This window comes from Pleurodeles waltl, chromosome 12 (assembly GCF_031143425.1).
Source record: "Pleurodeles waltl isolate 20211129_DDA chromosome 12, aPleWal1.hap1.20221129, whole genome shotgun sequence".
Classification (NCBI taxonomy): Eukaryota; Metazoa; Chordata; class Amphibia; order Caudata; family Salamandridae; genus Pleurodeles; species Pleurodeles waltl.
Genome location: NC_090451.1, coordinates 567,194,881 through 567,211,779, shown reverse-complemented (window position 1 = coordinate 567,211,779; position 16,899 = coordinate 567,194,881). Strand labels below are relative to the sequence as shown.

The window sequence follows — 16,899 nt, the reverse complement described above, 5'->3', positions numbered from 1 at the left end:
ACGAACATTGTTTCAAACAACTTCAACTCCTACAGGCTGAACCACCGCTTTTGGGGAGATAACTGCTTACTAGTCTATGCACAGCATGTGTATCTGCAGCTACACATGCCATCGAACAGAAAATGTCACTTACCCGGTGTACATCTGTTCGTGGCATTAGTCGCTGCAGATTCACATGCGCCCACCCGCCTCCCCGGGAGCCTGTAGCCGTTTAGAAGTTGATCTTGAACATTTGTAAATTTGTAAATATATTACTTTAAACTACATTATGTATATATGTATTCACTCCATTGCATGGGCACTATTACTAGCATAAACAACTCCTACCTCACCCTCTGCGGGGAAAACAATCTAAGATGGAGTCGACGCACATGCGCAATGGAGCCGAAATGGGAGGAGTCCCTCGATCTCGTGACTCGAAAAGACTTCTTCCAGGAAAAACAACTTGTAACACTCCGAGCCCAACACCAGATGGCGGGATGTGCACAGCATGTGAATCTGCAGCGACTAATGCCACGAACAGATGTACACTGGGTAAGTGACATTTTCTATATATATATATATATATATATATATATATATATATACACACATACACACACACATGCATGCATATACAATACATAATTAGAACCATGGGTAAAATATACTTAGTCAAACAGGTTTAGAGTGTGTGTGTATTTTATTGTTATGACATAGTAGTGATACATACTTTCTAAAGACCTATACATAACTAGAAATATACACATAATATGAAAAGAATATTTATCAACATAGGCATATGCAGACCATAGTTGTTTAAATATGGTGGTTAGGAAGGAAAGAGCCAACTCTTGAGTAGTTTTCTGAAGACAAGAAAGTTATCTGTGGCTCTTTTGTTTGGGGGTAATGAATTCCATAATTTGGCTGCTTGAACGGAGAAGGGTGTACCACCTATAGTCTTTTTCTTGTATGGTGGTATTCTAAGGCGGGTGCCAATCTTGAGCGGATGTTTCTTTGTTTGATGTATTTGGTTATTTTAAGTTGTCCTGTTCCATGTATAGCTTTGTGGGTGATACAAAGCAGCTTGAAAGTGCATCTTCTAGCAACTGGTAACCAGTGTAGTGCTCTCAAGGCAGGGGAGATGTGGGCTTGCGGCTTTACATGTAATAATAGCCTGGCTGCGGAATTCTGGATACGTTGTAGTTTTTCATAATAAATAGAGATGATCCATGGTAGAGGCCATTGGCATAATCCAATGTGGATAGTACAGGCAAGATAGTAGCTTGCACCTTGTGTGGAAATCCGAGGTGGGGGAAGATGCGTCGTAAAGTCTTCAAGGTGATGAAGCTTGTTCGTGCTAATTTGTCCACTTGGGCATTCATAGTTAACTAGGAATCCATGGTGATAATTGAGGAGGTGGTCCGAGATAGTCAGGCCAGACGCACAGAGGGTCATAATTTTTCCAGTAACCACATATGAGTATTTCTGTTTTGGAGGTATTTCGTTTGAGATGGCTTCAGGTCATCCACTGATCAACTGCTCTGAGGCAACTGAAGATTTGTGAGTTTTCAATGTTTTTGGGGCATTCTAATTTAAGTAGTATTTGTGTGTCATCTGCATTGTTGTAGCATGTGAGATGGAAATCATTGATCAGTTCTGGTAAAGATATCATGTAGATGTTGAAAAGCAAAGGTGAGATGATTGATCCTTGGGGGACCCCTGCTTTTGTGAGGTAGGGTTCGGACGAAAAGGGGGGCAAGTGGATGATGATAGATCTTTTTTGAAAATGGGAAGTAATCCAGTCGAGAGCAATCCCTTGTATGCCGGCTTTGTGGAGTCTTTGAATTAGGGTGTCATGGTCATTCGTATCAAAGGCAGCCGAGAGGTCCAAGAGAAGTAGTGCAGAAACTCCATTTCGGTCGACTGTGTTTTTAAGATGATCCCAGATTACTATGAGTGCCGATTCAGTGCTTCTTCCTGGGCGGAATCCAGTTTGGAAGTCTGAAAGTATAGAATTGTATTCAATGAATTGTGACATCTGGGCGAATGTTGCTCTTTCTATCAATTTGCCCAGGAAAGGTCCATTTGTGATTGGTCTGTAGTTGTTGGGGTCTTGCGGGTCTAGGTTTGTTTTCTTTAATAAAGGTCGTATGTATACCTTTTTCAGGTCTACAGGAAAAGTTCCTGAAGTTAAAGAGTTGTTGATGATTCTTTTTACAGGTGGGGCAGCAGAAGTAGATAGAAGAATGTTGTTGAAGATTTGTGGTGGGCAAGGGTCAGAAGGGCAACTGGAAGGTCTGCTTGCTTTGACCAAATCCATAAATTCACCCTGGGATATTTGTTTGAAGGACTGTAGAGGTTGGATTGGTTTATTCTTCGAGGGTATTTTAGGAAAGGGGTTGGTGCTGATGGTTTTCTTCTGTTTTAAATAGGAGTCCAATGTGTCTGCCTTGGTTGTGTAGTGAGTTGCCAATTTGTTTGTGAAATCTTGAGTAGTGGGATGACTTCCTTCCATGCATGTAGGTTTTCGAAATTCATTGAGAATTTTATAAAATTCCTTGGTTGTAGATTGAGCATTTTGAATTCTGTCTGAGTAGTACCTTTATTTAGCTTTTTTGATTGATGATTTGTACATGTGGGAGCACTTTTACTTAAAACAGGGAAAAAAAAATTGCATGTCCAGTCTGAAGGGTCCTGGTTGAGAGTGTTAAGATAGTCGCAGCAAGGATGCCATATTTCTATAGGTCTAGACGTGGGAGGCTGAAGGAGTGCTTAGTCCTCACTAAAACTGTCTCAGAAGGTTATGCTTTTAAGCCAGTCTCTGGGAGTTGGGACCCTGTGTCTCCCTCAGCGCAGCGCAATTTCTGGCTTAGTTAGCAAAAAGGCAATAGACCGTAGACGATGCATTGGCAGTGGGAAGCACTTAGTGTACCCTAGTAATGCTTGGAGGGAGGTAAGAGTTTATTCTGTATGTAGCACAGAGGACATGTGCCTATAGACAGATGTCCAGTATCTGGAGGGCTCGACACATGTCCAGGTGGAATGTGCAGTCTGCACCCTTCATGTTACACTTAAAAAAAATAATAATAATAATTGTCTGATCTGTCAGAGCAAAACATAGCAATGGCTGTAGGGGGTAAATAATAGCGATGAAGAAATTTAAAATGCAGCACTTTGTGGTTGCACAAAGTGGGCTGTGTCTGGATGCAGCAATAATTCCAGATTTATTTCTGTGATGGGGAGTCCCAATTATTCTGCCCAAGTCTCTCGAACTCGAGTTGTAGTGTCGGACTTCATGACTATACATAACCGATATAGTTTGGAAACCAACCAACCGGTTGACCTCTGTGTCCATGATCACTTGTTAGAGGTTGGGAATTCCTCAAGGTTCAGCGGGTAGGTAGGGAAGAGGAAGCGCAGGTTGTTATGTATTCTCTGAAACAGAAGGATGCCCGCTCGTCCCGACTCCCTGGGGTTTGTATGACTTGACCATCTGGGAAGAGGTCTCCAATCGTGGATAGGTTGTGCATATGGAGCATGCGCTGCATCAGTACTTTGCAGGTAAGGGGGAGCCACGGGTTCTTGTGCAGGAGAGTAGAGGGGTTCGCCACCCGCCCCAGTTTGTGCCAGGCCCAGCATGTCGTTGAGAAGGTCTGGGTATTGTCAGGGTCTAGTGAGATACCGTTTGGTAAGGGTTGAGAGTGAAGGAGCCTGTCCAGCTGATCTCCCTGGAGTTTAGGATGCGGGACACAGGCATTCGGGTGGTACTATGGGTTGGCATACTGGCACTGAGCTACTAAATAGTAAAGGTTAAATTCAGGCTCCCCGAATCCACTGCCGTCAAACAGGAGTGTTAAAGTATCCCAATGGACGAGGGGGCGGCCCTCAGCCCATATTAAATGCAGAAGGTGACTGCGTAACTTGCAGAAGAAAGCGAGCGGGAGGGGGATAGTGATGTTTTAAGAAAAGATCAAGAAAACGGGGAGCACCACAAGCTCAATAATGGCTACTCCTCTTGCCGTGGATAGTAGGATTTTAATCCTCTGCGACACCTGTGTATCAAGATCTACCAATGCCAGCCCATAATTGAGTTGAAGTAATTTGTCTCTGTCCCTATACAAACAGATGCCTAGGTACTTGGTGTCATCAGGGACCCATCGGAGGGGGAACTCAGCCGGTTATCAGCAGTCACTTTTAACTGACTCATTTACCCTCTGTGTCTTGGAAGCAATCTTGTTTGTGTGTGTGTTACAGTAGCATGGAGGACGTTGAAAAGGACTTCCCAAGCAAAACTGAGATTGTATTTTGAAGATTGGGAGCTGGAGAGAAGGAAGACGTTTGCCTTTGTCACATGCTTGGCTTGTTTGTGCTTAAAAAATGTGGAAAATAACCCTGTCAGAATAATCTATGGGCCTACAAGTGCTATAATTGACGCTGTAGTTAGAGCTTAGCTTTAACAGTAACAACTAGATGCAGGGCCGACTTTAGCTCTGGTGATGCCCTGTGCGACAATCTCTTTTGATGCCCCCTTTGACGTCCTTTTCCACGTATTTTCTCAGCACCACGCTCCTAAGGTGCCCCTCATCTCTCCATAGCCCTTCTCTCACATGTATTCAATTTCTATTATAACACTACTTGTACCAATATAGGTTGCCAGAACACTTTATTTCAAACACATATAAAGAGGCAATCAATACATGTGTAGAACATGTTGCATAAGAGTATGAGGACAACAAGGTGTGGGAGTCACATGTCATCCTTCTAGTAGACATTCTATTTTGATCAGGAGAAGTAAAAACTCAAGATTTAAAATGGAACACAATGGTTGGGGTTGGCTTTACTAATAAGAATTTATTATTTCCACCAAAGCACATCCCTTTTAGCAACCTTAGAATAATGACCTACCGTGCAAAACAGAAGGTTCTAACCAATGTCTTGCATGCAGCTGTTTGTTGCTAGTTCATAGCTCACTGTGTTACAGTAGGATTTTAACTTGCCAACAAGAGGATCTCTGACAAAAGCAGTAACTCTGAGCTATCTATATAAAATGCAGTTCTGTGATTTGCATGAAACGGTGGCTAGACAAAACTCCATCTCACTACAGTAGGTAGATTAATCACAAAGTTATCTTGATGTTTTTATTATTGTCTGAATATTGCTGGGCGCCCAACAAACTATGCAGGAAGCGCTTTTAATCCTATAAAACATTTCACAATACAGACACCACTCCCCAGAGATCTTCGCCAGATGTTGTGGCCTTGGCTGCACTGCCCTAAATCAGGCCCTGAATAGACTACTTTTCTCATTTAACCAAACACTCTGCATGCTCGCTGTGATAACATTTTGGCTTTATAAATAGACTAGTTACTCTTTCATTTAACAAACACTCTACTATGCTATAGTCAGTTGTGTGCTTTCTTGTCTCTTCTACAGCTGCAGCAATCATTCAAGTGGAAGACCAGGACACTGGTGCCATCGAGAACATTATTGTAGAAGTAAAGAAAGAACCAGGTCTTGACCCTTTGGAAGATGCACGAGCGCAGCCTAGTGCAGTTGAGGTTCCCAATGGGGAGCTTACGCCAGAGATGATACTTAGCATGATGGACCGGTGATGGAAGATAGCAGCCACTTCTGAATAGAACTGCTTTGGGCTGCGTTTAAACGGCTCCACTGATTATTCCTTTTACCTTTAGGTAAATGCATCAGGTTTAAAAACCGTTTTACCACACCAAGGATGAACCTTGAAAATGGCTTCTGGTGTGATGTACAGTGAAATTTAGCAGTTTTCATTTATCTTTACAAGATCATGGACATCAATTTATTTGTGGGTCCGATGGGATTACATTACGTTTTTACTTGCTACATGGTGTGTTCTATTTTATTTTTATGAAATCTTAGAACACTTCAAAAAAAATAGAGTTTTTTTTCCCGCAAGAGCGGATGAAGAATCCATTTAACTTTAGCAAACCGCCTTTTCACAAATCCCTCTTTCCTTTCAGCCCTTTATTTTTTATTTGTTATCTCCAGTGGAGCCTTTTAATATATTTACTTGCAATTATGGAAGGCGCTAAGGTTTTAACAATTTTCCCTTAAACGCAACACCCCATGGTAACATTCTTTACTATTCTGAAACGAGGATAGTGGACCTGCTTCGCTTGGCACAGAGGTGCAATTAAAATCACATTTAGCACAGGGCTAAACTGGATGTCAGTGTGCTGAATGTTCTAAATCAAGTGCACTACAGAGCACCCGTTTTGCTCAAAATAGACATTTTTCAATGTTTTAGCATTTGTCCCTTTTATATTTGGTCTTAAAAAATGCAACTTGCAGAAAGTGACCCGCTGAAAATTAGTTGAGTGGTTTGTCTTTCCTGCTTCATTGCGGAGAATATCTCTCTAGTGACCAGACTTAATTTTCTTTTAGCTTTTAATCATGTTCAGTTGGAGAAAGCATTTGAGCGAGTGGGTAATATTTTTTTTCAGTGTTTTCTGAAGTACTGGTTAGGTTTTGATGGCTTGTAAATGTTTTCAGAAAGACTGTCAAAGCCAATCATGTAAACTAGGCGAAACTGACTTCAAATCAGTCCTTATTGTCATTTGCCTCAAGCTGAACCCCAACTGTGAGACGATGCATTTGACTTTCAACAAAGTGGCACAATTATGCTTTTTTCTCTTTATGCTCCAGTTTATGTATATTTGTTTTTAATACATTTATCAGTGTGCTGGAATCGCTTCACGAGGCAGAAAGTTTGTAGTCATGTGTTGATGTTTCAGACTTTTGAAACATTGGCAGGGTAGCTGTTATTGGGTCAGCAATTGGTTATTTTTGGATACTTAAAAGCAGTTAGACTATTCAGAGACAATAATGTGAAATACCTGTATATGAGATGTTTAAGGACAAGTCACGTCGAGCAAGAAAACCATTTAAGATTTTTATAGTCACTGCTTGCTGATGTCAGTACGGAATTTTCTTGTGTGTACTGCTTTTAAGGGAGCTTTTTCAGTGTAGCAAATGGACTATACATTGATGCATTTTGTACTTAGTTGTAATGTCTGATATTTTTTCATTCTTTTAGTGATCAAACATAAAGATGATAACTATGTTAACGAGTGACAGAATTGAGTATGAATGAATTGTACAGCTAATAAATGCAAAGGAGTATGTACAAGCCCAATAGCTGACCTTATGTAAGGCTGTGCAAATTTTTTTTTTAAAAAAATAGGAAATGCAAAAGATGTCTTTGTGCCTGTTTACTATTCACGTTAAATCCACAACAGGTGCCTTACAAATCCACGTTTCTAAATTGTGGTTAAATACCATTTCTACCCAGTTAAGTACTTTAACATCTGGAGCAGGATTGTAATTTGCTTTCAGTGGTAGTTAATTCCACTTCTTATGCATAAATGAGGTATGCTCTTTACATGATGACACATGCTGCAGGATAGAAACTGGTACCTTACACTTTGTAGATGATGCCCTCTGGACTACAAAGGAAGATGACCGCTGCCTTCTAATATTGCTGGACCTTTCATCGGACTTCAACAATGGACCTTGTATGCATCCTGAAGTCTCGAATGGGATTCGCTGGCAATGCCCTCCATTTGTTTTCCTCCATATCTTTCCAACCGACACCAGTTTGTTCCCATGGGCAAATCGGTCACAAAAAATCTCTATCACCTTTGAAGTTCTCCCTAGAGCTGCATAGTGTCTCCTGTCTTCGTCAGCGTATACATGGAGCCACTTAGTGCTCTGCTCACAGATAAGAGCACCAAGATTGACCAATGCCTATAATACATTACTCTATATTTAAAATCTCCTGTGCTTTCAACACCGCAAACACTGCTTGCCATCATCCAGGCCTGGATGTCCAGTGCCTACTTAAAGCTAAACACAACCAAGGCAGAACTCCTGTATTTTGCCTAGAACAGTAACCAAGAAACGGTATAAATCTGGCTCAGTGACCTGAACATTGGCAGCTTCAACCCCAAACTTTCACCAGATGCCCGGCCACTTGGACTTATCTGGACATCAACCGCACCCTCAAGGAACACATTGCCAAAAAAATATACAGTATTGTACCAGATCTGTTTTCTAAATAGAATCAAACCATTTCTTCCAGAAAGCCGCTTCAGAGCTGCATTTCAAGCCCTCGTACTATCACATTTGGATGCTGATAATGTCCTACTCGTTGGCCTCCCAGACTCCCCACTGGTAACCTTTTTATTGGCATTTTAGGTGCTGCAGCACATCTCATCCAGGGAATGACGAAATAGCATATCACCCCCATTGTGATTGAACAGTATTGGTTCCCCCTGCTGGCCTGCAGCATCTTCAAAACCAGCTGCATCATTTTCAAAGCCATCAATACCAGCACCCTCGCTTATCTTGCAAACGAGCTCACAGTCTCTGGTGGATCTCGGCACACTCGCAGACAGGACAGCATTAGACTCCAGACTAAGGCCCTCATTAAGAGTTTCTCAAAATAGGTAGGAGTATTTACCACATATGGTAAATACCTCCTTTTCCGAGGTTTTAGTGGAAAATGGGGCATAGCATGCAAAATCGTTTTAACACGCCAAATTCTGCCAGTTTTAAATTTTTTGTGCCTTTTCCCCTGATAACTGTCAGCATGGTTAACCTGCTTGAATTTATCAATGGAAAACTGAAAGAGTCTGATTGTTATCACTCAACCCGTAACTCTGATCCCTGTGCAAACGATGGTTTCCACAGAGCTTGGAATTTAGTTCCTAACACATAAAATAAGGGCCAAAGAAGAAGTCTTTAAAAAAAAAAAAAGGGAAAGACAGGCAGACAGAAGACAGCATGGTTTTTCCATATGTGCTCCCAGGATCTGTAACAACATTCCTATATCCATCAGGACTGCTACAACTCTGCTTCAATTTAGGAAAATGTTCAACACTCACCTTTAAGAGCACTGCATCACCATGCATGAACAATCCACAACCCAGCCTCCTCCTTTTTTTTTTTTTTTTTTTTTTTTTTTTTTTTTTTTTTTTTTTTTTTTTTTTTACTCGTTGACTTTATGCTTGTCCATGTACAGCCCTCTGCTGCCTTTTGGCTAGGTCTGCTTGATAGCAATACCTCATACATGTGTACCTGTTCTATCACTTTTCTACCTCTTAGTATGGATAGTAACCAGTTGCTCACATGTTTAGTGATTCCTTACCATGGGGTCTTCCATCGCCTCGCTATTGTTTCCTTTGACTTCTAATTTTCTGTGCTTTCCTTATATTTGTTTCAGCCTCGCAAACTGATGGCACAACGGTTTCCAGCAACTGATCTCCATGTGTCCTGTCCACGGAGCCACCAGCTGGCCACTCGGTAGCTACCATTGTAGCAAGGTCTATGAGCGATTGACTATAGCCTAAGCAGTTCAGTTTCCCTTACATTGTTTATTTCTTGCAATTTTAGTGCAGTGGCTTGGAAGTTGCATGCTTAGTAAAGATAATCTAAAACAAAAGAGGGATCAAAGCAACTTCTCCAAGTCATGCTCACACATGGGAGTCAGTCAGTTGGGGCATACTAAGGTGTTGCAAGTATCCACCTGACAGATAAAGATGACCATTTTTCACTGTAATCAGACTTTTTTTCCAACTGGATCCAGTGTTTGTTGGCCATGGAATGGGAATTTGTGTGGGAGAAATATTCCTTCACTTAAAGAAGCAAGTGCCCCGTGAGATTTATGACTTTTGATGGTCACTGCAGACCCCACAAAATATTATGTGGATGAATAAAAAACAAAGTAGGGGCTGCCATTTTTCCTTTGCATCTAGTGGACTTTTCCCTTTAATTGGTGGGAGAGGACTGGGGGCAATAGGAGAGATGGGATCAATCTGTATGCAGAAAAGGACAATGGTTGTCATATATTTTCCCCACCTGGGGGTAGTCCTCTGTTCCAGGGCAGGTCTTCCCCTTCTAGAGCCCTGGTGTGACTGTCGGACAGAAATCCTTTGGCTAGGGGCATCTTCACCCTTGCTGGGGAAGCTGCCTGCGAAAGGGTGTAGGTAGTCCTCTCACATGCAAGCAGTGAGACTCTCCTGTCGGAAGAGGCAGGATCTTTCTCTTGATTGACATTAACGTGCCCTATTGATATCAGTCTGCCTTGGGGTAGGACAGCAGAGGCAAACAAAGAAGCGCATCACCATCAGCCTTCTGTGGAGTCATTCAATGGTTGTATGTTTTTGGTACGGATGCTGGAGTCCCTGCACTCCACCCGAACAATTCCACATCATCTTCGGTGAAAGATGAAAATGCCAATGAGACTAGTCATTACAAATTTTCTAGTATTCTCTGCTGTCTTACGAAAGTCTAGGAACATGTGGCGAGTGACTGAAATTTGGTGCAGCTCAAGCAGCTGTATTTTGTATAATTATTGCTCTTTGACAGAGGCAATATTCATCTATTCCATTTGACTGGCTTCCTTCAATTACCCCACCACAATGCTTTCTCAAAGCATCCACACCAGGAAGTTTTTTTAATTCCAACATATCATAGGCCTGCTAGTAAAAATTGTTCTTAAAAATGTTTTCTACCACTTGCATTCTTCAACCAGCCCTATATCTGTTGTACATGCTTGAAAGGATTGCCATCGTCTTGTCAGAGTGATTCTCAGGGATAAACTATTGCAATAAGTTATACGTTGGACTTCCTACCAGAGATTTGCCCAACTTAGTAGAATCCAGAATTAGGTCAGTCATTTTATCCTGTGACAAGTAACACTGACTACAGTACTCCTGTCCTCTGGTTGCATCATTGTTTCCTAATCAGAGTATTGACTTCCATACATTAGCTTGGTGCACAAAGCTCAGCAGGACCAAGCCACACATTCCTCACCAGTCTGTTGCTCTTTGACCACCCAACATTATGCAATTCTGCCTCTTCTTTCACAAAAACTGTGGTAGAAAAATATTCCACACTTTATGCTCTTTCTGTTGAACTTACCTTTCGCTTCTCAGACAACTACAAGTTAATAAAGTCCCTGAAGACTCTCCTCTACCTCTGATCTGTTACTTATGTGCTGTTTTTTTCTCTGTTGAAGAAATGTTTTACAGCAGGTTATTCTTCCTATTGTTTTTTACTTTCCTTCATTTTTAGTGCTTTAAAACAAACTTTGGTCTCCACTAGCACTATAGAAATTCAATGAATAAATTAAGAAGGAAGTGAATTTAATTCTAAGATTGTCATAGTGGTTGATTCTCTCCAGCCTATTTTTGAAAGCTATATAGTTCTCTTCCAGGGGATCCTCATCAATGGACATCAGCACGGAATAGTCCTAGCCATATGCGGGGGTCCTGGAGTACTTCTTAAACATGTCATATATATATATATATATATATATATATATATATATATATATATATATATATATATATATATATTCGATGGCATGTGTAGCTGCAGATACACATGCTGTGCATATCCCGCCATCTAGTGTTGGGCTCGGAGTGTTACAAGTTGTTTTTCTTCGAAGAAGTCTTTTCGAGTCACGAGATCGAGGGACTCCTCCCCTTTCGGCTCCATTGCGCATGGGCGTCGACTCCATCTTAGATTGTTTTCCTTCCGCCATCAGGTTCGGGCGTGTTCCTCTTAGCTCCGTGTTTCGGTTCGGAAACTTAGTTAGATATCGGAAAATTTGACGGTACTGTTTGCGTTTCAGTATCGGGTTAGTTAACGCAGATCGACACCGTATCAAGAAAAAGCTCCGGTGGCCCTTCGGGGCTTCGATTCCCCGGCGGGGCCTGGTCGGCCCGACCACGTGCATCTTCAAGGCTAATGGAACGGACCCCATTCCGCTTCTGCCCCGAATGCCACAACAAGTATCCTTACACAGATCAACATTTGGTCTGTAATTTGTGTTTGTCTCCCGAACACAAAGAGGATACTTGCGAGGCCTGTCGGGCTTTTCGGTCGAAGAAAACGCCACGGGACCGGAGAGCACGAAGGCTTCAAATGGTGTCGGCGCAGTCAGGACACCACGACATCGAGGAAGAAGAGACCGAAACAGAGCAGACGCCGAAAACCGTGAGTTAAACAGCCCCAGCCAAAACTCACGTAAAAATCATGAAGGCCCCGGGGACGCCACCGCCTGCAGGCCATGGCTTAACCCGTAAAATCGGTGACCGTCCATCGGCACCAAAAAAGGGCACACATGTGTCGAAGTCATCCGACTCTGGTCGAGATACTGGCACAGAACATACTCAAAACCAGGACCCTGGTTCCGAGCAATCTTGACATCGAGATACCGGCACCGAGATGAGTCGGCATCGAGAGATCGGAACACCGAAACTCAAAAAAGTGGCTTTGGAGCCGAAAAAGACTGTTGAAAAGGTTTCGGTACCAAAACATCCGGCTTCGGAGCCGAAAACAAGCTCCTACATTGAGGAACAAGGCCTTTCAGCACAACTGCAAGGCCATAAATTCGGACAAGAGCTAGAAGCAGGGGAGCCAGATTATACACAGAGAATGCTCCATATTTAAAAGGATACAGGGAAAATAAGAACTCTCCTTCCTATAAGGATGAAAAGGAAACGTGCTTTCCAAGACAAAACAACCACAGACAAAGGTGGCAAAACAAGTAACTCCGCCACCATCACCACAACACTCACCGCAACCATCACCAATTGCTACCCCACCTATGATGCAGTCTAGAACGCATACAGGGATGAGCCAAGATGACCCCGATGCATGGGATCTTTATGATGCGCCTGTATCAGATAATAGTCCCGACTGTTACCCAGCAAGACCATCACCACCTGAAGACAGTACTGCTTACACACAGGTGGTGTCCAGAGCAGCTGCTTTTCACAATGTGACACTGCACGCTGAACCGATTGAAGATGATTTTTTTATTTAATACTCTGTCTTCAACATATAGTCAGTACCAGAGTCTTCCAATGTTACCAGGAATGTTGAAACACGCAAAGCAAGTATTTCAAGAGCCCGTGAAAGGCAGGGCCATCACACCTAGGGTGGAGAAAAAGTACAAGCCTCCCCCTACAGACCCTGTGTACATCACGCAGCAACTGACACCTGACTCAGTAGTAGTAGGCGCAGCACGTAAAAGGGTGAATTCACACACCTCTGGAGATGCACCACCACCCGACAAGGAAAGTCGAAAGTTCGACGCAGCGGGGAAAAGAGTTGCAGCCAATCAATGGCGCATTGCCAATTCACAGGCTTTGCTGTCAAGATATGACAGAGCTCATTGGGATGAAATGCAGCACTTTATAGAACATCTGCCCAAAGAGTTCCAAAAACGTGCACAACAAGTGGTGGAAGAGGGCCAAAGTATCTCGAATAACAAGATACGATCGGCAATGGATGCAGCAGACACAGCTGCAAGAACGGTAAATACAGCGGTCACTATTCGGAGACACGCATTGCTACGCACCTCAGGATTCAAGCCCAAAATCCAACAGGCTGTGCTTAATATGCCTTTTAATGGACAGCAGTTGTTTGGGCCGGAAGTGGACACAGCTATCGAGAAGCTGAAAAAGGACACAGATACGACCAAGGCCATGGGCGTGCTCTACTCCCCACAGAGCAGAGGCACATTTAGGAAGACACAATTTAGAGGGGGGGGTTTGGGGCCAAACCACCGACCCTCAACCTCACAAACCAGACCCACATACCAGAGCCAGTATCAGAGAGGAGGCTTTCGGGGACAATACAGAGGTGGACAGCTCCCTAAAACTAGAGGAAAGTTCCAAAGTCCTAAGACCCCTCAAAATAAACCGTGACTTCAGTGTCACAAATCCCCAACACAATACCGGGGGGGTGGGGAGGAGACTAACAGATTTTTACTAAAACTGGGAGGAAATAACAACAGACTCGTGGGTCCTAGCCATTATCCAACATGGTTATTGCATAGAATTCCTACAATTACCACCAAATGTGCCTCCAAGAACACACATGTCCAAACACATGAATCTATTACAGCTAGAGGGCCAAGCGTTGTTGCTAAAAGATGCAATAGAACTAGTACCCAATCATCAGAAAGGAACAGGTGTTTACTCGCTGTACTTTCTCATACCCAAAAAGGACAAAACTCTAAGACCCATCTTAGATCTCAGAACACTAAATCTTTACATCAAATCAGATCACTTTCACATGGTTACACTTCAAGACGTAATCCCATTGCTCAGACAACAAGACTACATGACGACATTAGATCTCAAGGATGCGTATTTCCATATACCCATACATCCTTTGCACAGAAAATACTTACGGTTTGTAATCCAAGGGGTACATTACCAATTCAAAGTGTTGCCATTCGGGATAGGAACAGCCCCAAGAGTCTTTACAAAATGCCTTTCTGTAGTGGCATCCCATATCAGAAGACAGCACATACATGTATTCCTGTATCTGGACGATTGGTTAATCAAAACGAATACGCAAGAACGGTGTTCTCAACACACAAAATACGTCATAGAAACCCTTCACAAACTAGGGTTCTCACTGAACTACCAAAAATCACACTTACAGCCGTGTCAAATACAACAGTACTTGGGAGCAACAATCAACACAAAAAAAGGGATTGCCACTCCAAGTCCACAAAGGGTACAAGCATTCCAAAACGTAATACAGGGCATGCACCCAAACCAAAGGTTCCAGGTAAAATTAGTGATGAAACTACTAGGCATGATGTCCTCATGCATAGCCATTGTCCCAAACGCAAGATTACACATGTTGCCCTTACAACGGTGCCTAGCAACACAATGGTCACAAGCATAGGGTCAACTTCAAGATCTAGTGTTGATAGAACGCCAAACATACACCTTGCTTCAATGGTGGAATCCTAATAATTTACACCAAGGGCAGCCTTTCCAAGACCCAGTGCCTCAATACGTGATCACAACAGATGCTTCCATGGTAGGGTGGGGAGCACACCTCAACCAACACAGCATCCAGGGACAATGGGACACAACAGAAACAACTTCATATAAATCAGTTAGATCTACTAGCAGTGTTTCTAGCGTTGAAAGCATTTCAACCACTATAGCCCACAACACACATTCTTGTCAAAACAGACAACATGACAACAATGTATTACCTGAACAAACAGGGAGGGACACACTCGACACAGTTGTGTCTCTTAGCACAAAAGATTTGGCATTGGGCGATTCACAACCACATTCGCCTAATAGCGCAATACATACCAGGAATTCAAAACCAGTTAACCGACAATCTCAGTCTGGATCACCAACAGATCCACGAATGGGAAATTCATCCCCAGATAGTACAAACTTACTTCCAAAGATGGGGAACACCGCAAATAGACCTATTCGCAACAAAAGAAAATGCAAAATGCCAAAACTTTGCATCCAGGTACCCACAGCCTCACTCCCAAGGCAATGCGTTATGGATGAGTTGGTCAGGGATATTGGCATACGCTTTTCCCCCTCTCCCACTCCTTCCTTATCTGGTAAACAAATTGAGTCAAAACAAACTCAAACTAATACTAATAGCACCAACTTGGGCACGACAACCTTGGTACACAACACTACTAGACCTGTCGGTAGTGCCTCATATCAAACTGCCAAACAGACCAGATCTGTTAACTCAACACAAACAACAGATCAGACACCCGAATCCAGCATTGCTCAATCTAGCAATTTGGCTCCTGAAATCTTAGAATTTGGACATCTAGACCTTACACAAGAATGCATGGAGGTCATCAAACAGGCTAGGAAACCTACTACAAGATATTGCTACGCAAATAAGTGGAAAACATTTGTTTATTACTGTCATAATAATCAAATCCAACCATTACACGCATCTGCAAAAAAATATTGTAAGCTACCTACTACACTTACAAAAGTCTAAGTTAGCTTTTTCATCCATTAAAATACATCTCACAGCAATTTCGGATTATCTGCAAATTACACATTCTACTTCACTATTCAGAATCCCAGTCATAAAAGCATTTATGGAGGGTCTGAAAAGGATTATTCCACCAAGAGCACCACCAGTTCCTTTGTGGAACCTCAAAATCGTATTAACACGACTCATGCACTCTTGTGAGATACAGTACTTAACATGGAAAGTAGCCTTCCTAATAGCTAGCACATCTCTCAGAAGAGTAAGTGAAATACAAGCCTTTACCATACAAGAACCCTTTTATACAAATACACAAACATAAAGTAGTTCTACGCACAAATCCCACATTCTTGCCAAAAGTCATATCACCGTTCCACTTAAATCAAACAGTGGAACTCCCAGTGTTCTTTCCAGAACCAGATTCTGTAGCTGAGAGAGCATTACATACATTAGACATAAAAAGAGCACTAATGTACTACATTGATAGAATCAAACAAATTCGCAAAACAATTGTTTGTAGCTTTCCAAAAACCTCATACAGGGAATCCAATATCCAAACAAGGCATTGCCAGATGGATAGTTAAATGTATTCAAACCTGTTATATGAAAGCAAAGAGAGAACTGCCTATTACACCAAAGGCACACTCCACTAGAAAGAAAGGTGCCACCAGGGCCTTTCTAGGAAACATACCAATGACTGAAATCTGTAAGGCAGCCACATGGTCTACGCCTCATACATTTACTAAACATTACTGCGTGGCTGTGTTAACAACACAACAAGCCACAGTAGGACAAGCAGTATTAAGAACATTATTTCAAACAACTTTAACTCCTACAGGCTAAACCACCGCTTTTGGGGAGATAACTGCTTACTAGTCTATGCACAGCATGTGTATCTGCAGCTACACATGCCATTGAACGGAAAATGTCACTTACCCAGTGTACATCTGTTTGTGGCATGGGACGCTGCAGATTCACATGCGCCTTCCCACCTCCCCGGGAGCCTGTAGCCATTATAAGTTGATAAAAAAAAATTAACTTGTACATTTGTAAATTTGTAAATATATCACTTTTAGT

At 42.4% G+C, this 16,899-nt stretch overlaps 1 protein-coding gene across 1 annotated transcript in view; it reads left to right on the top strand.

Annotated features, from left to right (window-relative positions):
- Positions 1–7,152, top strand: part of CTCF (CCCTC-binding factor) — a 372,938-nt gene extending 365,786 nt beyond the window's left edge. Inside the window, exon 11 of the mRNA XM_069217672.1 lies at positions 5,416–7,152. Coding sequence (XP_069073773.1) covers positions 5,416–5,594 — 179 coding nt within the window. The 3' untranslated portion in view covers positions 5,595–7,152. The remainder of the gene's footprint in view (positions 1–5,415) is intronic.
- The last annotated feature ends 9,747 nt before the right edge of the window (positions 7,153–16,899 follow it).